The 24,800-nt window shown below is 43.4% G+C and overlaps 1 protein-coding gene across 6 annotated transcripts in view; it reads left to right on the top strand.

Moving 5' to 3' along the window:
• The window catches only part of ERICH5 (glutamate rich 5), a 41,778-nt gene that overhangs the window by 9,145 nt on the left and 7,833 nt on the right, over positions 1-24,800 (top strand). The window contains exons 1-4 of one of the 6 annotated variants that reach the window (XR_001368335.4): positions 6,663-7,035; positions 13,802-14,656; positions 18,004-18,120; positions 18,633-18,719. Coding sequence is in view for 5 of the 6 variants with exons in the window: in XM_014573998.4 (XP_014429484.3) it covers positions 6,906-7,035; positions 13,802-14,847 (1,176 nt within the window). In the remaining variant the exon portion in view is untranslated. Of the gene's footprint in view, positions 1-6,662; positions 7,036-13,801; positions 16,546-18,003; positions 18,121-18,632; positions 18,720-24,800 lie in introns of those variants that run through there. The other 5 variants (XM_014574000.4, XM_089776199.1, XM_014573998.4 and 2 more) reach the window with 5 other exon arrangements.

The raw sequence follows: 24,800 nt of genomic DNA, 5'->3' as shown, positions 1-24,800 counted from the left end.
ATACAACCTAGAATCATATTTGCTTTTTTTGCAACAGCATCACACTGTTGGCTCATATTCAACTTGTGGTCCACTATGACCCCTAGATCCCTTTCCGCCATGCTCCTTCCTAGACAGTCGCTTCCCATCTTGTATGTATGGAACTGATTGTTCCTTCCTAAGTGGAGCACTTTGCATTTCTCTTTATTAAACCTCATCCTGTTTACCTCTGACCATTTCTCTAACTTGCTAAGGTCATTTTGAATTATGTCCCTATCCTCCAAAGAAGTTGCAACCCCACCCAGTTTGGTATCATCTGCAAACTTAATAAGCGTACTCTCTATCCTAATATCTACATCATTGATGAAGATATTGAACAGTATGGGTCCCAAAACAGACCCTTGAGGAACTCCACTTGTTATCCCTTTCCAGCAGGATTTAGAACCATTAACAACAACTCTCTGACTACGGTTATCCAGCCAATTATGCACCCACCTTATCGTGGCCCTATCTAAGTTATATTTGCCTAGTTTATCAATAAGAATATCATGCGAGACCGTATCAAATGCCTTACTAAAGTCTAGGTATATGACATCCACCGCTTCTCCCTTATCCACAAGGCTCGTTATCTTATCAAAGAAAGCTATCAGATTAGTTTGGCATGACTTGTTCTTCACAAACCCATGCTGGCTATTCCCTATCACTTTATTACCTTCCAAGTGTTTGCATATGATTTCCTTAATTACCTGCTCCATTATCTTCCCTGGGACAGACGTTAAACTGACCGGTCTGTAGTTTCCTGGGTTGTTCTTATTCCCCTTTTTATAGATGGGCACAATATTTGCCCTTTTCCAGTCTTCTGGAATCTCCCCTGTCTGCCATGATTTTTCAAAGATCATAGCTAAAGGCTCAGATACCTCCTCTATCAGCTCCTTGAGTATCCTGGGATGCATTTCATCAGGACCTGGTGACTTGCTGACATCTAACTTTCCTAAGTGATTTTTAACTTGTTCTTTGTGTATCCTATCTTCTAAACTTACCCTCTCTCTGCTTGTATTCACTACGTTAGGCACACCTCCAGACTTCTCGGTGAAGACCGAAACAAAGAAGTCATTGAGCATCTCCGCCATTTCCAAGTTTCCTGTTACTGCTTCTCCCTCCTCACTAAGCAGTGGGCCTACCCTGTCCTTGGTCTTCCTCTTGCTTCTAATGTATTTATAAAAAGTCTTCTTGTTTTCCTTTATGCCTGTAGCTAGTTTGATCTCATTTTGTGCCTTTGCCTTTCTAATCTTGCCCCTGCATTCCCGTGTTGCTTGCTTATATTCCTCCTTTGTTAGTTGTCCTAGTTTCCATTTTTTATATGACTCCTTTTTTATTTTGAGATCATGCAAGATCTCCTTGTTAAGCCAAGCTGGTCTTTTGCCATATTTTCTATCTTTCCTACACAGTGGAATTGTTTGCTTTTGGGCCCTTAACAACGTCCCTTTGAAATACTTCCAACTCTCCTCAGTTGTTTTTCCCTTCAGTCTTGCTTCCCATGGGACCTTACCTACAAGTTCTCTGAGCTTATCAAAATCTGCCTTCCTGAAATCCATAACCTCAATTGTGCTGGTCTCCCTTCTACCTTTCCTTAAGATCATTAACTCTATTATTTCGTTATCATTGTCCCCTATACTGTCTTCCACTTTCAAGTTCTCAACTAGTTCCTCCCTATTTGTTAAAACCAAATCCAGAACAGTTTCTCCTCTGGTAGCTTTTTCAACCTTCTGAAACAAAGTTGTCTCCAATGCAGTCCAGAAACTTATTGGATAGCCTGTGCCTCGCTGTGTTAGTTTCCCAACATATGTCTGGATAGTTGAAGTCCCCCATCACCACCAAATCTTGGGCTTTGGATAGTTTTGTTAATTGTTTAAAAAAGGCCTCATCCACCTCTTCCACCTGGCTAGGTGGCCTGTAGTAGACTCCTAGCATGATATCACCCTCGTTTTTTACCCCTTTAGCTTAACCCTGAGACTCTCTACACAGCTATCTCCTACATTCATCTCCACTTCAGTCCAAGTGTGTACATTTTTAATATACAAGGCAACCCCTCCTCCCTTTTTTCCCTGTCTGTCCTTCCTGAGCAAGCCGTACCCTTCCATACCAACATTCCAATCATGCGTCCCATCCCACCAGGTTTCTGTAATACCAATGATATCATAGTTGTATTTATTGGTTAGCAATTCCAGTTCTTCCTGCTTATTACCCATACTTCTCGCATTTGTATATAGGCATCTAAGATACTGATTTGATCTTGTCTCCCTGTTGTACCCTGACCCTCCTTTCTCCTTCCCATTATAGGCCGTAGTCCCCCCCCATTTCCAACCCATCTCCCAGTCCCGCATATGCAGCACTTACCTGTGGGCTTTGCTCACCTGCCCCCAACAAACCTAGTTTAAAGCCCTCCTCACAAGGTTAGCCAGTCTGTGTCCAAACAAGGCCTTCCCGCTCCTGGAAAGGTGAACTCCATCTCCGCCAAGCAGTCCTTCCTGGAAGAGCACCCCGTGATCAAGGAGTCAACAGTATCTGTTGACAAAGCCTCTGTCAAAAAAGGCATGCAGTCTAGACGTAGCCCCAGGTATTAGCTCCCCATGGAGAAACAGTAGCAAACAGCTGGGAAAGGCTACTGCCTTAGCTCTGTGAGGAGAGCCAGAAGCAAAAGCAGCAGCTCTGCTTGCAGCTCCCAGCAGTTTGCTACTGCCTCTCCCTACAGCTGTCGCTCCCAGTCTTTCATCTCCAGCAGCTTCCATACAAGGTAGGGGCCTGGCAACACCATATGACTGAGTGGGAACAGCAAACCCTGGCAGAAATCTGACATTACCTCCTCCTCCCACACACATTGCCTCTGGCTTCTCCCATTGGGGAGGAATTCTTGGGGCTTCAGCCCCATGGGGTGTGCCTACTGGGGTTCAGGTCTTCAGCAGGAACAAGGTTGAAGCCCTGAGCTGCAGCAGCCATATTCCAGCTTTTGAAAATCTGAAAATTGTTGCTTGTGGCTCAGAGGGTCAGTAAGTTGGGCCACCCCTGATACATATACTGTATGTTATCACAAATGTGCCATTCTGTAAATTGCCATGTGAACTGGGTTCTCATGAAAACTGGACCAATAGTAATGGATCAGAGAGGAAGAGGTGATCACACCTAAATTGGGTCAGGATATTCAGGGCACTGGAGATAGAAACTACCACCTTGGCTTTCACCTGTAAGTAGATTGGCAGACTGTATGGAGAATGAATCATCCTGAGCTGAGGGGGAACCTGCAACGGGAAAATATGGAAAACTTGTTCTGGAATTGCTGCTGGGATTTAATGCCAAAATTCAAATGTCACTTTACCATTTTATTCAGGCCTTGTGTCCAAGCCAGAGTAAATGGAACTTTTCCTTGGCAGAGAGAAAGAGGAGGGATAGTATGTTACAACTGGTAAAAGGCTCAGAGTGCAAAGATGAAGTAGGGGAGGCATTGTGATTCAAAGGTGTATCTCTGAGTCATAGTATCTCCAAGGGCTACGTCTGGGGTTGTTCCGTTTAACTTCTACAGTACTCCATGCTCAGAGCTATGCCTAAAGTGATTAGCCCCAAATGGCAGATTATGTATTCAGAAATGGAAGCTGCTCTTTAAAAACATGGTCCATGAGCTTTATTTTATCACCGTAACAAGACTAATTTTTAGAGCATCTTTTAAAGCTGTTGGAATTATTTTAATAAATAGGGTTGCCAGATGTCCAGTTTTGAATCAGACAGTCCAGTATTTGAGCTTTCTGTTCGGGAAACAAACTGAGAAAATATAAATGAGACCATATAAATGTCCGGTATTTTCTAAATAAGATGTAATGTAGATTGTGATGTAATGTCAAGTGTGTCTGGTATTTTTGTTGAAACCATCTGGCAACCCTATTGATAAAGGAAAAATACAGAAGAATAAGGTTAATGTTTTTGAATGTTTTCTCCAGCAGAATTAATAGACTGTTACATAAGAACATGTGAGCACCTGCATTCATTACTTTCCCTTTTGCACTTGTTATGAGTATTAAAAGTGACAGGCTGTGTTTTCTGATAATGATCACATTTAAATCAAATGCAAACATGTTCATCCAATTTTCATAGGGTCATGCACTATGCTATCCCTTTATTGTCAGGCAAACAAATATATCTCATTGTTTCAGAACATTAGAGTCTGGAGCCCTACCAATGTACGTATTTGCTGAATTAGCATTCACATTTCTTATCTGTCATCTATCCAATGACTACAAAGATTTAAAAAAATGAGGAAAGGGCCAAGATACAGGGAAAATCATGTAACTAAATACATATTTATTTGGATATATGCACACTAAATGCAGTTCATCCTCTGCATCCCTGTGTTCTAGAAGGGTATGATCTGTGAGTGTCAATGGGTGGGCCACAGCCTAGCTCTGGAGGGTAGGGGATGTGAGTATCTGGGCCGGGGCCCCCTATGGCTGGGTTTTGGGAGAAGGGGCAGAGAAGCAGGAATTGGGTAGTTGTAGATGTTTCCTTAACTCTCTACACTCTGAGAAATTTGTGTTTGTGTGTGTCTGGAATGTTACAGATCTACTTACTGACGGATATTATAAAATAATTTACCAAAATAATTGAAACTGCTGTGATTATATGCTATTATTTTGAAAAGTGAGATTTGCAGAATTTTAAATATTGTGCATAGAATTTTTAATTTTTTGGTGCAGAATTCCTCCAGGAGTAGTTTATGGCACTTATTACTGTGGTAATTTGTGGCTCCAACCAACAGGAACAAATTTTCTCTCTGTCTAGTAAATCTACTTCCTAACTCTTTTCCACCTCATTGTAAAGCATATCTTGTCTCTCTACCCATCTGTCAATAATTATAGGAACATTTAAAAGTAAAGTGATTTGGGGTGTACTTTGTATGAAACTACACAATAGGGACCACTCTTTCAAAAGGGAATTGGAGAAGGAGATTTGGGTGAGTAAAGACTACTGCTATGAATGTGGGCTTGCTTAGACTTCCAACAGTATATTGTAAAATATATACATGTTGCGGTATAATTAAAATTGTATAAGATAAAAGACTACATTTTATTAAATCGGGTTTTCACACCTTTTCATCTTACTCTTGGTATATTTGTGGCAAAAATGTTAATGACAAATTTGAATTTTTCATTAAACTTGAGTTAAATTTTGTGACTCATTTTATAACTAAATTATGTGAAAGTTCTTATCAGATCATTACATCTGAAATAATTTTAATTTACTTGTTACATTCTTGCTTTGCACAAGTTTGACTTTCTGCATTTCCTGACACTGGGAAAGTGAATCTAGAAGGGGTCCCTCTCTTTCTGAGTTTCCTCTTGGTCTAGCCCAGTATCAGTGGGGTTGGGTGTCCCATCTTGCTGTGGTTCTAGCTCTGTGATCTGTTACTATTTTAGGATTAACACTGAAATCATTATCGCTGGTCATCTGAAGAAGTGGGCTGTGCCCACGAAAGCTCATGATACCATCTACATGCTTTGTTAGTCTTTAAAGTGCTACCAGACTATTTGTTGTTTTTTAAGTTTATCCTATACAGACTAACTCTGCTACCCCCTGAAGCAGCTGAAACCATTGTGATCCATATGAAGTGTGGGTGGTGGTGGGCAGCTGGATCCCAGTAACCAGGGGTGGCCTGCGAGCCTAGGCGCCCCGTGATGACATCATGGTCATTGACAGCCATACAGGTGGGGGCGCCAATTGTGCCGCCTGCCTGGGGCGCCAGCTGCTGCAGCCGACCTTGGGCTGCTCCTGCCACTAACCCTGGGCTTTGCTTTTGGGTGGGGCAGCTCCTGCCTTCCTATCATACGCCCTTTTCTACTGCTGCCTCCCTGGATAGTTAAACAGAGTTGGGAGAAATGGAGGCTGGAGCAATGTGTATAATGGGGTGGTGAGGGCCATTGAACCATCCTGTAGGTGACAGAAACCATTCCAAGACAGGGGTGCAGCACCTGTGAGGGGGAGAGGGGCTGCCTAGACTAGAGTTGCAGCACTTGTGTATGAGAGAGGGGCTGCGTAGACTAGCGCAGTGGTTCCCAAAGTGTGGTCCGTGGCTCAGTACTGGTCCTTAGAAGAAAAATACTGGTCCTTAGAAAAATTCATGCACAATCCTATTAAGTTGTGTGACGGGGTAGCAGCACCCCACACAACCGACCATGGTAGCATGGCCCTCTTGGGAGAGAGCCCGCTGCTGTGGTGTCTCTGACGGGCACGCTCCCGGACAGCAGGGCTAGATCCTGTAGGCACTAGGACCCAAGGAGAAGGCCTGACGCAGTGCACACCGAGGCAGAACGCCCGGTGCCGGACGCATCTGGGGGAGCCAGTGCTGGCCGATAAAGTGGCTGGGATTGAGGCCAGGATGGGGGAAGGGGCAGACCAACCCCCCCCCCCGGACACAATTTATTTGCATATTCATCATTTGCTTAGTGAATATGCAAATAAATGTTACTGGTCCTCCACAAGTTTGTGAATCCAGTTTTCCAGTATCAAAAAGATTGGGAACCACTGGACTAGAGGAAAAAAGGGAGGGGGCGTCCAGATTTGACAAAGGAGGCGGACACACTAGTCTCTCTCTCTATGGACCTCCTAGCCTGCCCCACGTGCCTACCGCTACCCTGTTCGACCCCCCTGCGCCTGCGCTCTGCACTGGCCCAACTGCGAGCTCTGGCGCTGAGAAAACTAAGTGGCGACTCACTGCGCTGTTCATATGGCAACAGAGCGCGAGCTGTAAACACGCGGCTGCAGGGGGGCGCTGCTCTGAGCCCGGGAGCTGCAGCGGCGCGCGGGTACCTTGCACGCCACTTGCCCGGTCTGCGGAGTCCGCCGCGGGGTCTCCCGTGAGCCTGGAGCGAGCGCGAGGCGTCATGGGCTGTTCTAGCAGCACTCAGACCCAGACCCAGGACAGCAACCGGCCGGCTGCAAAACCCAGCGACACCAACGGGCTGCAGAAATGTGGTGAGCACGGACCGGCCAAGCGGGGTTCTTCTCTCTCTGGTGTGTGCTGGGGCCGGGCCGGGCCGGGGCAGCCCAGAGTCAGACCTCACGCATGGGGCTGCCCTGCTGCCCATTTCTTATGGGGGGTCAAAGTCTCGGAGAGCCGGTGTTGTTTATTATTAGTGTCCGCTGTTACGATTTTACTGATTTTGTCCTTCGCTAGCGCCTCTAATCCCAGCCCCCCAAAGCACTTTGCAAGGTGGATGTAAGTGCCATCTCTGGCTGAGGGCATTCGCTTTGTTATCCAGACTTGAATGCTGTCTGTGCAGCCAAAATAGCGTGCACAATGTGCTAAGTGATTTACAGAATACATCAAAAGCTGATGGTCAGTGCTCCGAACAGCACCTTAGGAAGCCCGTCCCTGTAAACGTGCATGTGGATTATTTTACTCAAGAAGTGCCGCTGAGTTCGATGGGAATAGATAGAGGTGATAAAGTCATGTGCTGGAGTGCTTTAAGATTGGGTTTCAAATAAGTCATAACATCTCAAAGGATGACAACAAACAAGGAAAGCAGAATTGCAGGAACATGCTCCTCTAGCAAACTTGTTTTCAAGTTAAAAAGTAAATCCAGTCCTTGAAGGAAGAATTCTTTTTAAACCAGAAAGTGTAGTAGTGTCAAGGGACTATACTACTTGTGCTGCATTTCCCAGAGTTATTGCCAAGGATGCACCTACAGTAGTCATTCAAGCAGGCATTCTAGAAATTTGTCACCATGATTTCTGTTTTCAAGTTCTGTTTTCACAGTTTATAAACATAATAAAAAGTGCTGGAACTTAATATACAAAGTCTTAGCCTAAAATCATTACTTTTTTAATAGACATTTTTCTATGTATAGGTAGACATTTTAAGACTCCAAATGAGTCATCAAATAAAATCTTAACACCTTCTATTAGTGAATTAACACAAACCAACCAAAATAAAATAACTCAACCTAATTGTACCTGCAAAGTTGTGAAAAACAATGATATAATAAAGTTATTTTGTAGCAGTTCATAAAACAACATATCAGCAATTGTTCCAGATCATAGAAACATTCCTAGGAAAGCATTCTGAGTTCCTTCAAGGCAAGATGCAAATCTTTGTTTAGTATTGGGTGATAGGTGTGGTTTTTTTTTTTAAACTTTTAAAAATTAAATTTCAGCTTCAACCATCTACATCAGCTAAAACTAGGGCTAGACTTTTGTAAGCAACCTTGTGGGGAAAACTAATTGTACATCAAAATTGTCACAAGCAGGTTGTATATCTAAACTTGGCAAAGAAGATGACTAGTGTTTACTATTTTGAGACAAAACTGTGGCCTACATTATTTTATTATATGATTAAATGATTGTCTCATTTTCAAAACTACTTTTATAACAGTTTAGCATCACTGATCCTAATGCCTGTCATTATATTTGTCATCCAAATATTTTATATTTATGGTACTTTATGTTCTGCTTTTTAATAAATGTTCGCTGACCACAGTTTGTTCATCTAACAGGCCTAATTGTGCTCCAGCTGAAGTCACTGGCAAAAGGAGTGCAGAGGCACATCAAATCTGAGCCCAGTTCTGCAATCTGCCCATGTCACTAGAACTTTAAACTTCAATCGGGGTCAAGATTGCAGGATCAAGCATACATATTACTGGATTTTTAAAAATGTGTAAGACAGCTATGGGGAACCTAAGGCATGGGGTCTGGATGTGGCCCCTGGGTTGCCTGGATTTGGCCTCCAAGGCTTAGGGCCTCCCCCAGCATTGGGAAGCCCACACTGGCACTCTAGCCCTGCCACAGCCGTCCCCAGCCCCTGACTGATTTTTCTGTGCGTTAGCGGCCCTCTGGCCCAAAAAAGGTTCCCCACACCTGGTCTAAAAGGTATAAATCCACTTGATTGAGGTGTTATATAAGAAGCCTCTCCACCAGCTTTAACCATTGGGGTTAAATTCATACTCTGGGTAGATCCTCACTGAGTCAGATTCCACTGACCGTACAATTCAAATGGTTAAACTGTACTAGAGAATCTGGTCATGAACATATTCAGGTTTAACATACCAGTTCTTTAAAATAACAAGCATCTGTTGGAATAAATAACTCTGTAATACAGTGATAAAGTGGAAATAAATTATTCTGATATTTCCTTTGCATGTAGTGGGAAGGATTTCTTTAAGCAAGTTAAGGACCGAAACCTACAAAATCTCATTCATGCTGATATGCCTTGCTCAAACAGTTCTTTCAGGTCTAATGCTGCTCGAATGAAGTCAGTGAGGCTGTGTCTAGACTGCATCTCTTTTCCGTAAGAGGGATGCAAATTAGACACATTGCAATTGCAAATGAAGCGGGGATTTAAATCCCCCCCGCTTCATTTGCATAAACATGGCTGCCGCTTTTTCCCGGCTTGGAGATTTGCCGGAAAAAAGCGCCAGACTAGACGGGGATCTTTTGGAAAATAAAGCCTTTTCCGAAAGATCCCTTATTCCTCTTTAAAAAATGTAGCCTTGCAGGAGGCATAAGGGATCTGTCGAAAAAGGCTTTCTTTCTCGACAGATCCCCCTCTAGATTGCCTCTTTTTTCTGACAAAGTGCTGAGTCATCAAAAATGGGGGTAATTTTTATGCAAATTAAGCGCAGGATATTTAAATCCCCGCTTCATTTGCAATGTCGACCTGCCTAATCTGCATCCCTCTGCCGACAGAGGGATGCAGTCTAGACATATCTTTAGTGTCCAAGATATTTACTTCCTGAATTAATTTAATAGGAAAAAGACATTTGCAAATAGATTTCCATAAACAAATTTACAGAAAAACATATTTCCGCCACATGGCTATGGCAGGTCCCAGCCCCCCTCAGCCACCCTCCCAGTGGCGCAGGCGCTCTTCCCGTGGCCCTGTCAGCTGGGCCGCATAGTTGCTGCCAGAGCTGGAACTGGGGCTACAGTGAAGCTGCGTCAGTAGAGACAGCACACCTATTTGTTTACTACCCAGCTCACACCACCCTGCTGCTGCATGGGGAAGTGGATGGATGGGGAACCCCCAGTTGGAGGGGCTAATTGAAAGCTGGGGGTATACCCTAGCAATGTGCCGCAGCCGGCAGGCAGGGATTCATGGCCCACTGCTGGTTTGTGGATCAGCGTTTGGGAACCACTGTCTTAGGGAACTGCCTCATTAGGGTGCTCCAAAATAACTGTTTTCTCCCTTACTACCTCTCACGGAAGGTTGTTTCCCTTCAAGGATATACCACAATGAATTTATCTCAAAATCAATCAGACTCAAATAAATTAAAAACAAGATTTATTACATTCTTCAGCCATTTACCCATGTATCCAAAATAATTCTTAATTCTGCTGACAACTCTCATCATTACAGTAATCATTGCACCAGAAAATGCAGTTTGTCAGAATCTTGTAATTACTGTATTAATGCATTTCCTCCATGAACTCCCTTAGGCTTCTGTCATCTTAATATTTTTTGAGAGATAGTTAAGTCCAATTTCTTGGCAAATTTAATCATTTGATTAAATCAGCTTGGTAGATTGGTATTAAATTGATATCTCATTCTGTGATTTGTTTAACTTAAATGCCCACAGGAATGATGCATAAAAGCAATTTTGTTCTATTTTCTCCTGAACTTCATCTAGCAGACTGATAGCTTTATTTATCCTGTAATCCAGTGGCAGATGAAGGAGCCAAAACTGTTTAGTTAATGTTTTTCTATTTGAATTATTCCTTCCACATTGGTAGAGAAGTACGTTTAAATGAATAGTTTGTGTTATAAGAGAGTCATATGTATAGTCATTCAGTGTTAAAAATGTTGTGCATTTTAAGAAGTTATGACACTAGCATTATGACACAATGCTTTCTTTTGTCGTGTATGTGAAGTACTGTGCTGTCAATGCCCTGATCTTCACTGAGGTTAGTAGCGATTTAGGCAGGTGTCCCATTGTGCTTTGGGGTATATGTTTTCTCCTCCAACATGTCTGGAGTGCATATTACTGCAGATATCGTTAACAGGAACTGTGTGGCTGCATCAAGGAGAGAATCTACCTAATGGCTGCTAGTTATGTTGAATAAGAAAACCTCACTCAGTGCTTTGCATTTTCAAGTGAAAGACATGGCACCCCCTCTGTAAGCATGATCCGTGTGCATCTAGAATTGTCAGCCTGTCAACTGCACAAAACCAAACACCCTTGACCCGATCTCTGTCCCTACTTTGAGGCCTCACCATAGCTCACTCCATCTCTTCTCCCTCTGTCACTTGCTCTTTGTCCTCACTCACTTTCACAGAAGTGGAGAGGGTGGAGGGCTCCAGCTTGGGGTGCAGGCTGTGGTGTGGATCTAGAAATTAGGGCTTCATGGTGCAGAAGGGGGCTCTAGGTTAAGGCAGGTGGTTGGGGTGAAGGAGGAGGTGAGTACCCTGGGCTGGGCCTACGGCTAATGTGTTTGGGGTGTAGGAGGAGGCTTCGGGCTGCAGCCAAGGGGTTCAGAGTGCAGGAAGAGACTTAGACATAGGCGGTGTAGGTTCAGGGAGGGAGTTTGAATGTGGGGGTGAAGGGTACAGGCTCAGGGAGGCTCGTACCTCAGGCATCTCCGGGAAGCAGCTGGCATGTCTGGTTCCTATGCAGAGGAGTGATGGGGCTCTGTGGGCTGCTTGTGCCCACAGGTACCTTCCTCACTGCTCCCATGACTCTGGATCAGTGAAAGCTGGGAAGTTGGCACTTGGGGCAAGCTCAGCATGAGGTGTCTCTGTGGCTGCCTCCGGGTATGCTGGCTGCTTCTGGGAACTGTGCAGAACCAGGGAAGGCAGGAAGTCTGTCTTAATCTTGCTGCAGCACTGTTTGGACTTGTGGCGGCCTGATCAACAGTGCTGACCAGAGTTGCCAGGATTCTTTTTCAGCTGAGTGTTCTGATTGAAAACGTGTTGCCTGGCTACCCTATGAGTATCCCAAGGTAGAATTTAACACTCAGTACACTCGCTCTATGTATATTTTTGCAGTAGAAATTGTTTCCTTAGTCCACATCTGATCATGTGGACCTGCCTCAGGCAAAACTTATTCAGATATGCTTAGATATTCAGTATGCTTTACTCATCGGAATGACAGATCTACTTAAAGAATATTTTTTATACATAGATGCAAACTGTATTGCAGGCTGTAACTTAGAGCTGAGTGAATAATTTTTTGTTTGTTTTTGTTTGGGGGTTGAGTTCAAATTTAAAAAAAAAAATCCGATTTTGTTCAGTGCAAAGCTGAAAGTTTGTTCTCATCAAAATGAGAGAACCAGAAACATCATTTGGATCAAATACAATATTTTGTTTAAACCAAAATTATCTTTTCCAGGATTTTTTTTGGACATTTTCACCCCTGTATGTGGTAGTTTTAAATTAGCTACGTATCAAAATAAAAGCAATTGAAATGAAAAGCGCAAACATTATTTTTCAAAATGGCCAAGACAAAAACACTTCCAATTTAGAAAAACACTTCCAATGCAAAATGTCAAACAATTTAAAAAATCACAATTAATCATGAGATTATAAAAAAAGTTGCAATTAATCAGAGTTTTAAATCACACTGTTACATTTAAATTAGCATTCTATTATTGTTTATCATAATTATTTTTGATACATTTAAAAATACAAACTATACAGAATACAAACTGTACAGAGCTCACTTAATATTGTTTTTATTGCAAATATTTTCACTGTAAAAAAGATCAATAGAAACAGTATTTTTGAGTTAATCTCATACAAGTACTGTAGGGCAATCTTTTTATTGTATAAGTGCAATTTACAAACGTGAAATAATTTTTTTCTTTTACACAATTGCACTCAAACCCAAAACAATGTAAAACTTTAGACATTATAAGTCAAAGCATGAAGGGACATACAAATGTTTAGCATATATAGCATGTAAATATCTTGCAACACCTGCTACTACAGTGCCATACGTAACTCCTGTTCTCTCTTTTAGGGGAGATTGTAAATAAGAAGTGGGCAGCATTATTTCCCATAAATATAAACAAACTTGTCTGTCTTATAGATTAGCTGAACAAAAAGTAGGACTCAGGGCATGTCTACACTAGGAAATTATTTTGAAATTACTAAATTCGGAATAACTCCAGAAATAACAAAATTGAAATAACATGTCCACGCTATGGGGGAGCCTTGAAATTAGTCGGAAATAGGCTCCCTTAGTGTGGATGTGCTACCTCGACTCTGAGCCCCAGTCAGCATTGGGGAGTAATAACTCTGAGGAGTAGTTGTTTTGAAATAGCAGCAGCGGAGTGTCCACACTACCACTATTTTGAAATACTTATTTTGAAATAAACATTAATCCCTGAGGAAAGCAGGAGTTATTTCAAAATAATCAGCCCATTATTTTGAAATAAAGGGCTTCATAGTGTGGATGCTCTGCTTGTTATTTTGAAATAAGGGGGGTTATTTTGAAATAACTCCCTAGTGTTCACCAGGGCTGGGTGGACTTGTGGGCTCTAAAGTTTTACATTGTTTTATATCATCAGAACAATGTTTTAAATTAATTCATTTGTTTTGTCTTGTTTTAACTGTGATTGACAGCTTTAATTTTTGTCCTTCTTTGGTCAAAACTGTTAGCTGAATTGGATCTACATTGGCAGATAGTTTTGATACCCTGAAAAATGCATTTTTCACCAAATTTACTATTGACCAAAAGCATTTCACCCAGCTCTAATTGTGATGTCCTGATCTTTTTAAACAACAGTTCATTAATGTCATGTTTTCTTTTTCTTTTTAATTACAATACATTAAAAACTATTTCAGATGAAAACTCTCCAATCACAGAAGAAAATGAAACTATACCTGACCAGACAAAGTTGGACTCAATGGAGGAGGTGGATCTCACACCTGAGGAGACAAAACCCAGTGAGAATCTTCCAGCTAAGGAGACAGAAGTTTTGATTCCAGCAACCGCAGAATGTGTTAATTCTGACTGTAAAAGAGAGGATCTGGAGGGCATTCAACCACTGGCTGCAGAACCACTGGACAGCACTGAACCACAAGTGAAACAGATTGAGATGCTGCCGCCTGTGGGATCGGCAGAAGGCACTGGGATACCACCGCCTGCGGGATCGGCAGAAGGCACTGGGATACCGCCGCCTGCGGGATCGGCAGAAGGCACTGGGACACTGCTGCCTGCGGAACCGGCAGAGGGCACTGGGACACCGCCGCCGGCGAGACCGGCAGAGGGTACTGGGATACCGCCGCCTGCGGGACCGGCAGAGAGCACTGGGATACCGCCGCCTGCGGGACCGGCAGAGAGCACTGGGATACCGCCGCCTGCGGGACCGGCAGAGAGCACTGGGATACCGCCGCCTGCGGGACCGGCAGAGAGCACTGGGATACCGCCGCCTGCGGGACCGGCAGAGGGCACTGGGATACCGCTGCCTGCGGGACCAGCAGAGAGCACTGGGATACCGCCGCCTGTGGGACCGGCAGAGGGCACTGGGATACCGCCGCCTACGGGACCGGCAGAGGGCACTGGGATACCGCCGCCTGCGGGACCGGCAGAGGGCACTGGGATACTGTTGCCTGCGGGACCGGCAGAGGGAAGTGTCCATCCTGTAACAGAAGTCATCTGGAAAGTAAAAAGTAACAAAGAGGACCAACTAATTGAGGGTAATATTTGTGCTTTTGAAGATTTAGGATACCAAATTCTGCCTTCAGAGACTTGTGTACAAGTCCTGTTGATTTCAGTCGATGCTGTGCATGAGTATGTGAGGGCAGAATTTAGTCCACCCATTTTTTACAACTTAGTGTGTGAGACGATGTATTTGGGAAAGACTTGTGGACAGAAGTCAAAATTGTAATAACTGTAATAAAGCCTCTCAGCACTGCCAGTTGATTGTGATACTTCCTTTCACACTCTGTGTTTTCTGGTTAGATAAAACATCCCTTAAACACCTCATTTAATTATTGAGGGGTGTTTCTTTGTAGAAATATTATTGCTCAATATCCACAAATGCTACCTTATCCAGTAAAAGTACATAGCTGACATAAATATTATTGTAGTGGTACCCTAATGGTTCCACATATAGTTTATTTATAAAGCAATCTATAGGGTGCTGGATGGAGTTATTTTGGAAGCATAAGTTACACAGGCATCAAGCTAAAAGCATAGCAAGTCCTTTTACCTTGCAGGAGTCAGTGGGTCTCCTTGAGAGAGGGTAGCAGAAGTAGTCTTTGCTGGGCTCTCAGGCTAGGCCTAGACTACAAGGTTTTGTCGGAAAAAGCTACGAAAAATGCACTCCACATTTTGTATAGCTTTTTCTGATTCTTTTGTTGAAAGACGCTTTTCCGACATTTGGCCTTATCTAGACTGGTGGTCTTCCTTGTGGAAGGAGGAATACAGGGGCTTCCAAAAGAGCGCGTTTGCACTTCCTCAAAAAAAAAAAGTGGAAGTGCATATGCATTCCCTGGATATACTGGAGGGATCCCGAAAAAACCCCATAGTCTAGACATAGCCCCAGTTATTTATATACTGTGGAGCATATTTCTCGCGGTTATCATTCTATTGGAATGTCACCAGGAGTGCATTTGGCCTTATAATACAGAGTTCTGCTTCGTATAACGATATCTACCAATTTAAAAAAAACAGAGACAACCAGGGAGTGGGAGGAGAAAGGGTAGAAATGCCATCTTACAGGGCTAGTTGCTAGACACGCAGAAAAGTGCAAGAGATTTGAGTGTAAGAAAAGGAGGAACATGGGGTAGTTTTTTGCAAAAAAGGGGAAAGATAGATATCTGGGGAGGAAAATCATGTCAGGGAATGTGGGTGACTAACAGAGGGCATTTGCAATGCAATGTACGTTGAAGGCCTGGGATCCTTGTGGAAGAAGAGAGTGCAAGGTGGAGTAAGTTATCTCAGAAGAAGACTGAGATTGAAGGGAGTGTTTACACCCGAGGGCAAAGTATCTCATGCATGGATTGGATTTATCATTAGAAACCTGCATGGATACGAAATTGATATCCACATCTGCATCTGCAAAAATGCTTCACAGATATCTATATCCACATCCATGGATATAAAGAGGATATATGTGGATTTTCAGGGCTCTATTTATCGCTGGCTGAGTGTACAGGTAGCAGGTGCATGTCTAAGGGGAGTAACTTAAATTAGGGTGGCAGTTACTCATCAAAGAAATTATACACTTTCATGGTAAGGCATTCCCTAGGGGAGCACCAATGGTATGTTTCTCTATAGGAACACTTGCCATCATAACAGCCTCTCCCACATTCCTGCTGAAGAGGTAGATAGGTCACTTTTTCAAGCAGAACTTAATGGCATATGCAGTTACTTGGATGTGTAGCGTCACCATCCATAAACGTGTTGACTTTCTTGAATCTGTGTTGTGAACACGTACACCTCACAGGGATATCAGAGGTACAGGTGCTGCCTTGTCCACTCTGACATATTCTTGTTTAAGAGAAGTTGGAATCTAATTCTTCAAGAGATGATGATTTATGTTACATTTCTAAAATAAAATACCTGTGTTACATAAAAGTTATATGGCTGACTTGGTTAGTTTGATTATTTGATTTTCATTAACTGACCCTTATTATCTTACTGGCACGATATTGGAAACAGAACACTGTCTACTAATTAATGTAGCATGGACACTGTATTGGGATACCTTTGGAGTCATCTGGTTGTTTGACAAACAGATATGGGGGTTATTTAGACCATCTAATTTATTGTTCCCCTTTATCTAAAAACAGGATTCCTTTTTAGACAAATTCCATGTACAGTTTTGCTGATGATAATCTGACTCACAATGGTGCTATAGCACTTACTGTTAATAAGTGTGGGTGTACACTAGGGATATTAAATATAGTTTAATCAACTAATCGACTAGTTGATGGATTTTTCATTGACTAGTCAATTAGTTGATAAGCGGGGGAGGGGGCTGTGCAGCAGGGCTAGCCCCCGGTCCTGGCAGCTAACCCTGCTGTGGCTCTGCCTTTTAAATGTATTAAGAGTCATCAGGCTCTTAATACATTTAAAGGACTAAAGTGCAGTGGGGGGGGACCCAGCGCAAGCTAGAATCAGCTGGCACTGCCTGTGCTGGGTCCCCCCACTATGCTTCTGATTTTTAAATGTATTAAGAGCCTCCAGACTCTTAATACTTTTAAAAAGCAGAGTCACAATATCTGGGATTGGGCGCGAGTTGGGAATCAGCTGATTCTCCACTCGCATCCTGTCCCCCGCTATTCCCCTGCCCCCTGCAGAGATGGTGCTGGGGAGAACTGGCTTTTAAGCTGGCACCTCCCCCCCAGCACTGGCTCCTGCTGCTGCCTCTGTTAGAGGCAGCAAGGGGGGGGAGGAGGAGCGACTAGTCAAGGAACTAGTCGACTATCCAACAAGCTTTTGCTTATCGGATAGTTGACTAGTTGCTTACATCCGTAGTGTGCACACCCACAGGGAAGAGGGTTCTTTCCATTAATTTTGCAATGATTGAGCTCCTATATTTATTTCTAGATTTTTTTTTTTATTTCCTTAATTCACTGATACTACTAAGACTGATGACAGTGATGCAAATCATTAGTTTTATATTTCACTGGAACTGCACGCCATTACATTTTTATATTTGTGTTGTTGACTTACATTTATATATTTATAGTCTTCCTAACTATATCTGTAGTAAAAGTTTACAATAAAATCATGGTTACTTAAGAAAACAAAACCAGTTTGAATATGAAATCAAGCCTCAGACCAGAGTGCTGTGAATGACAAGTGAAGCAGGAGCATTTTATGGACATGAAAAATGCATGTATCTCCTCAATTATAAATTGCATTTGAATGTCTCTTCTCTATTGATTCATTCAGTTGTGGATATATTTCCGTGTCTATAAAGCTATTTCAGGACTGACAAACCCAGGTCAGCCATGTAGAAAAGAGCTGGAGGCACTTAATACTGGTTAAGGGTATCCTAATTTCATTTGATATCCATGGTTACTGTTTCCAGGTGAGACGGGAGAAAAAGTGGAAACTGAGAAGCACAGTGAGCTAGTAAGTGAGGGGACTGAAACAAAAGAAGAAGAAACAGGAGAAGCTGTGGATGCTACAGCAGCACCAGAGATAGGTATGTTGATAGAGGAGTGAAGGACCATGTGTATTATCGTTTAAGAGACAGAAAAGCTGTGTAGTGTCAATGGACATGTCTTTCATTATCATTACATTCTCAATTTGCAGCTGCTGCCTTGCAATTTTATTGCAGAAGGCATATTTATCTTAAGTTAATGGCGTGCAGGGCAGCAACGAAGGTTCTCCATTTTTGTCTGTCTTTGGCCATTTTCTCCACTGTGTCCCAGTTCATTCTCTTCATATCTGCCTCAACAGTAAAGATGTCCTTTTTTGTAGCAATCAAGCGTAAGTAGTACATTCTGTCAGGACTCATTTATATAATGTTCCTATAATCAGTAAATCATTTACTGTTTGGCAAAAATGGGAGACTTTCTGTAGTGCACAGGCTGGAAAATTAGCTGTTTCTTTAAGAGTATGAATCCCAAAGTTATTATTTGCTAGACTTGTTCTTATGAATAGTATATTACCACAACTCTGAGATTTCCTTTCCATGATGATCCTTCATTTTAGATCATCCGGCTTTTTGTTATTAGCAGCTGAATTCAGCAGCATAACACTGGAGTAAATGCACATTCCAGAGTCAATGCAATCATGTGGGTAAGTAGAGCGCATGAGCTAGTGAGAGAATGTTTAAAAACAAATGAAAAATAATAATAAAATAATAAAGAATAATAAAAAAGCTGGCTCTTACGACCTGTTCCTGTAAATTCTCACTCTCACAAATAGTCCGAGGGTGAGCAGTAATTTTTGATGGGAGTGTGGACTCCAAGAATTTGATAAATCTTCAAGAGCCTCTTCCAGGACATTAATGTGCAGAGACAGGGATGGAGGTTGAGTGCAGAAGGAAATTCAGGAGAGGGGAATGAAGTGCACGAGGGAGTGCTAGGTCCTGGGGATTGGTTTGGATATGGGTGCAGGAGGACGTAGAGGAGGAGTGTAGGAATGGGTGCGGGGTCTGGGAGGAGGTTGGGACCTGGGGTAGGAGTTTAGGAGCGGGTACAGAGATTTGGGTTGTGTCCTACAGCAGGAGGGGATTGTGACTGGGGCAGGGATGCAGGAGAAGATTCTGACCTGGAGGAAGGATGCAGGAGGGGGTTCAAGGTCTGGGAGGGGGTTGTGGACTAGGGAAAAAGGGGGTGCAGAGATTTGGATTATGACCTGGGGTAGGGAATTGGGGTGCAGGATTTGGGAAGAGGTATGGGTATGGGAACTGGGGTGCAGAAGGTTTGGGTTACATGAGGTAGGGATGCAGGATGGGGAGCAGAGGTTTGGGGTGCAGGAGGGGGTAGGAAGTGCATACCTAGGCAGCTCACTGCCAGCAGCCCAGCAATGCCTGCCCCAAACCTACACATTCCTGAGAGTAGCCAGCTGTGGGGACATGTACTTCTCTGAGTGCTGCAAGCCTAAGTAAGGGAGGGTTATTTCATGCACTGCCTGACCTGCAGACAGGCAGCTCCCATTGATCAGAAACCGGTCAATGGAAGCTTGCAAGATTGTGACGGGGGTAGAGGCAGCACACAAAGCCTCTCCCACCCACTCACCCTCCCCCATGTGGTTGTACTTAGAGGTGAAGCAGGCAGAGAGCCAACCTGAGATGCCCGCTGGGCTGCAAGCCCCACCAGGCCTTTTTTTGCCTGCCTCTGTCTTAGTCACATGAGTAGTCCTGATCGGACTACTCACATGAATAAGAACTCTTTTTTAAGAGGCAATGGATATTACATAAGATGCTAGAAATATGATAGTGAATTTGTTTATAAGCAGATATCTATGATCAAAAGGAGCCAGAGGACTCGGGATTGTAATTACCATTGATTTATACCCCCATTCTGTATAACAATGAAATAAAAGAAGAGACATTTCAATAGCTGCTTTTTATAGATAGCACCACAGTATAAAAATGAGTTTACTTTTTGATTAAAAAGTGAGCTGTTGCTACTTTACTGCATGACTTGGTCTTTTGTCTATATTTCTCTGTATAGTTCAGTCTGTCTGCACTACTGTGGAAAAGAATGTGCCATATTCACACTAGGCAATAGATTACTTTTGTTTTAAAGAGGGTGACTCTTGAAGCTTGTATTATTGGCATTTGTCTGTCCATTCTTTAGAATAAAGAATGGTATACCATAGGCATGGACTCTGCGTGCTCCGGAGCTGGAATACGCATTTGAAAAAATTAGTAGGTGCTGAACACCCACTAGTAGCCAAGCTCCCCTCTCTCCACCCCCATGCCTCTTGCTCACTGGAAGCCCTGCTGACCTACTCCCTTGCCCTCCAGCACTTCCAGAGCACTGTGAGCAGCTGATTTGCAGTGTTCAGGAAGCTCCGAGAGGGAGAGGGTGGAGCGAGTATGGGGCATGCTTGGGGGAGGAGGTGCGGCAATGGCAGAGGGGAAGGAGTGGAATGGGATTTAGCGCAGGCGGGGCTTGGGGTTGAGCACCTTGCCCGACTAGAGGGGAAATCAGTGCCTACATGGTAGTATAGGATAGTTTGGGAGTGAAGCTTCCTTTTGTGTGCAAACAATATAAATCTAAGTTACATATATGCCCCTGGTACTGTATTACCTGAGCACCTTATTCTCTCTTTGCAACACCTCCGTAAGGCAGAGAAATACATAGAATCATAGAACACTAGAACTGGAAGGGACCTCGAGAGGCAGGACCAGGCACTGTCTAGATCATCCTTGATAGATGTCTATCCAACCTGCTCTTAAATATCTCCAGAGATGGAGATTCTACAACCTCCATAGGCAATTTATTCCAGTGTTTAACCACTCTGAAAGATGGGAAGTTTTTTCTAATGTCCAACCTAAACCTTCCTTCCTGCAATTTAAGCCCATTGTTTCTTGTCCTATCATCAGAGGCCAAGGAGAACAATATTTCTCCCTCTTCCTTGTAACACCCTTTATATACTTGAAAGCCATTATCATGTCTCCTCTCAGTCTTCTCTTTTCTAAATTAAACAAGCCCAATTCTTTCAGTCTTCCCTCATAGCTCATGATTTCTTTAATAATTTTTGTTGCTGTTCTGTGGACCTTCTCTAATTTCTCTACATCTTTCTTGAAATGTGCCCAGAACTGGACACAATACTCCAATTGCGGCCTAATCAGCACAGAGTAGAGCGGAAGAATGACTTCTCGTGTCTTGCTCACAATACTCCTGTTAATGCATCCTAGAATCGTGTTTGCTTTTTTTGCAGTACTGTCACACTGTTAACTCCTCTTTAGCTTGTGGTCCACTATGACCCCTACATCCCTTTCAGCTGTATTCTTTCCTAGACATTTCTCTAGTTTGCCCAGATCATTTTGAATTTTGACCCTAACCTTCAAAGCACTTGCAACCCCTCCCAGCTTGGTATCATTTACAAACTTAAGAATCATACTCTCTATGCCAGGGCTACTGAGCATGTGAGCCGCATGTGGCCCGTGGCCTGTTTTTTTTTTTTTTCAGCCTGCAGTGCGGTTTCGGTTTACACGGGGCTCAACATGTGGTCTACGGGTGGGATCCTTTGAACATGATCTCCACTGGGAACATGCTCCACAACAGCGAGGTATCTCCCAGGCGGGGTGAGCATTGAAAGATGCAAGTAGACAGGCTGGCTGGAACATATGGGTACAGGGTGATGGCGTTTCTAGCTCCCAGGGAGGAGGTACAGGGAGCACCGGGGCATCATGGGAAGTGCTGGCTGCTTAGCCTTTTAGGCAGAGCCTGAGAGGTGCTGACTGCCTCATACTGGCCACGTTTGGAGCCCTGCCTCCATCCCGCATGGAGCAATTGACTCCTGTGTGGGGACATCAGTCCTGCTGGGAATCCAGGACGGGGCTCTCGGACATCTGTTCTTTTTTGTCTCTCATGTCCAGGCTGACTTGCCTAGCTCCCTTGCAGCAGGTTGGAGCGCTCTGGCTTGGAAACTTTTTCTGAGTAAAATCACTCCAAGAAATACAGAACCTGAAGCTTCAAGCTAAACACCAATATACACTTTTCTTTTTTAAAGTGCTCATTAAAAGTGCTGTCATATGGGTGGAAATCTGATAAATATTGCATTTTATGAATATCAGCAGAACTGTCTTAAATGGGGCCTGCATTTTGTGTAGTCTTGCCTTAATTGTATTCATGCCCATAAGTGTGAAAGAAGCTATTTGCATATATATGTGCATGTATATGCAACCACACTTAAGTTGCAGCCCTCGGCATGTTCTGTGACTGTCATTGTGGTTCCTGGGGCTTCCAAAGTTGAGTAGCCCTGCTCTATGCCATCATCTAAATCACTGGTCACCAACCAATAGATCGGGATCTACTGGTAAATTTGGAGCCTCTGACTGGTGATCCTGACTGGTTTAGCCTGGAAGCTATAAAGCACTGGCACTTCAGTTGCCCCTCCGCCCACTACCATTGTGCTCCTACCCTCTGCCTTGGAACTGCGCCCTGGGAGCCTCTTGCTCACTGTGCAGAGTGTGGGAGGGAGAAGATGGGGGGTGGTGCTGATGTCAGGGTGTTCCTCCTCCCCCAACTACTGTACCCTATCTCCACACAGAGAGAAGGGGATAGAGGGAGCTTGGCAATGCAAATCTCTGTCACTCTCACATACTGTGTGTGTGTCTGTCATTCTCACAAATACACACTGCCCTTCACTCTTATCTCCCAACCCAACATATACGCTTGCAAAGTGTGTTACTTTTGTTTTTTGACTGGTCTGTGCATTTCATAATTTTTATTTCTCTCTTACGCTTAAATTTAATTCTTTGAGTAGTGAGTTCTAAAATGCCTAACCTGTCATTGCTGGAGTAATTATCCCTATGGTAATTTCTTCTCCTGGAAGTGGCTGGCATGTCCCTGCAGCCCCTAAGAAAGGTAGAGCAGGGGGTCTCCACATAGTGTCCTTGCCTGCAGATACCACTTCATTGATCAATAATAGGGAACCGTGGCCAGTAGAAAGTGTGGGCTCATTGCCTGTAGAAGAGGGGTAGAACCTGGCAGCATGGAGCCATTGCTGTACATGCCAGTTGCTTACTGGAGTGGTGCAGGGCCAGGGCAAGAGTAATTCTGCCTTAACTCCACTGCTCCACCACCCAGATGCCATCTCCGTTAAAAAGTGCCCCACCAGAGCCTGCTTCTTGAACCTCTGTCCCAGCCCTTAACCTCTTCCCACACCCAGACTCCTGCCCCAGATGTGAATCCTCCTGCACCCAAACGCCTTCCCAGAGCTTGCACCCTGAAACCCCTTCTTGACCCCCAGTCACCCACTCTTGGCCAAGCCTGGAGTCCCTCCCACACTCCAAACCCCTTGGCCCAAGAACTGAGCCTGCACCCCAGCCCCCCCATCCCAGCCTGTTGAAAGTGAGTGAAAATGGAGGATGAGGGGGAAATGGAGTGAGTAGGGTGAGGCCTCGGAGAAGGGGTGGAACGGGCAGGGCCTCAAAGAAAGGGCAGGAAAGAAGTGGGGTAGAGGTATTTAGGTTTGAGGTAAATCATACATTGCACTTAAATTGAAAAAGTGATCTTGTGGTTAAAAAGGTTGGACACCACTGCTGATGAAGATATTAAACAGAACCGGTCCCAAACCAGACCCTGTGGAACCCCACTTGTTATGCCCTTCCAGCATGATTGTGAACCGTTAATAACTAATCTCCTGAGAACGGTTATTCAGCCCATTATGCACACACCTTATAGTAGCCTCATCTAAGTTGTATTTGCCTAGTTTATTGATTAAAAGGACATGCAAGACCTTGCCAAATGCTTTATTAAAATCTAGGTATACCACAATCACCTCTTCTCCCTTATCCACAAGGCTTTCCTATAAAAGAAAGCTATCAGATTGGTTTGACATGATTTGTTCTCTACAAATCCATGCTAACTGTTACCTATCATCTTATTATCTTCCAAATGTTTGCAGATTAATTCCTTAATTACTTGCTCCATTATCTTTCCTGTCTCAGAAGTTAAACTAACTGGTCTGTAGTTTCCTGTGTTGTTCTTATTTCCCTTTTTATAGATGAGCACTATATTTTCCAGTCTTCTGGAATCTCTTCCGACCTCCATGACTTTTTAAAGCTAAAGGCTCAGATACCTCCTCTATCCACTCCTTGAGTATTCTAGTATACATTTCATTAGACCCTGGTGACTTGAAGACATCTAACTTTTCTAAGTAATTTGTAACTTGTTCTTTTTTATGTTAACTTCGGAACCCACCCCATTTCCACTAGCATTCACTATATTAGGCATCCGATCACCATCACACTTGGTGAAAACCAAAACAAAGAAGTCATTAAGCACCTCTGCCATTTCCAATTTTCCTTTTATTGTTTTTCCCTCTTCACTGAGCAATGGGCCTAGTCTGTTTTTGGTCTTCCAGTTGTTTTCAATATATTTGTAGAACGACGTCTTGTTATCTTTTCTGTCTCTAGCTAGATTTAGCTCATTTTGTACCTTTTCCTTTCTAATCTTGCCCCGAATACCTGTTTTGTTTGCTTATATTCGTCCTTTCTAATTTGACCTAGTTTCCTCTTTTTATATGACTCCTTTTTGTTTTTAGGTCATGTAAGATCTCCTAGTTAAGCCAAGGTGGTCTTTTGCCATACTTTGTATCTTTCCTACACAGTGGAATAGATTGCTTTTGGGCCCTTAATGTCTCTTTTAAAAAAAAAACTGCCAACTCTCTTCAGTTGTTTTTCCTTTTAGTCTT

Source organism: Pelodiscus sinensis, chromosome 2 (genome assembly GCF_052426305.1).
Source record: "Pelodiscus sinensis isolate ZL-2025 chromosome 2, ASM5242630v1, whole genome shotgun sequence".
Lineage (NCBI taxonomy): Eukaryota > Metazoa > Chordata > Testudines > Trionychidae > Pelodiscus > Pelodiscus sinensis.
Note: the sequence above shows the minus strand (reverse complement) of the source record. Positions and strands in the feature narration are given on the sequence as shown.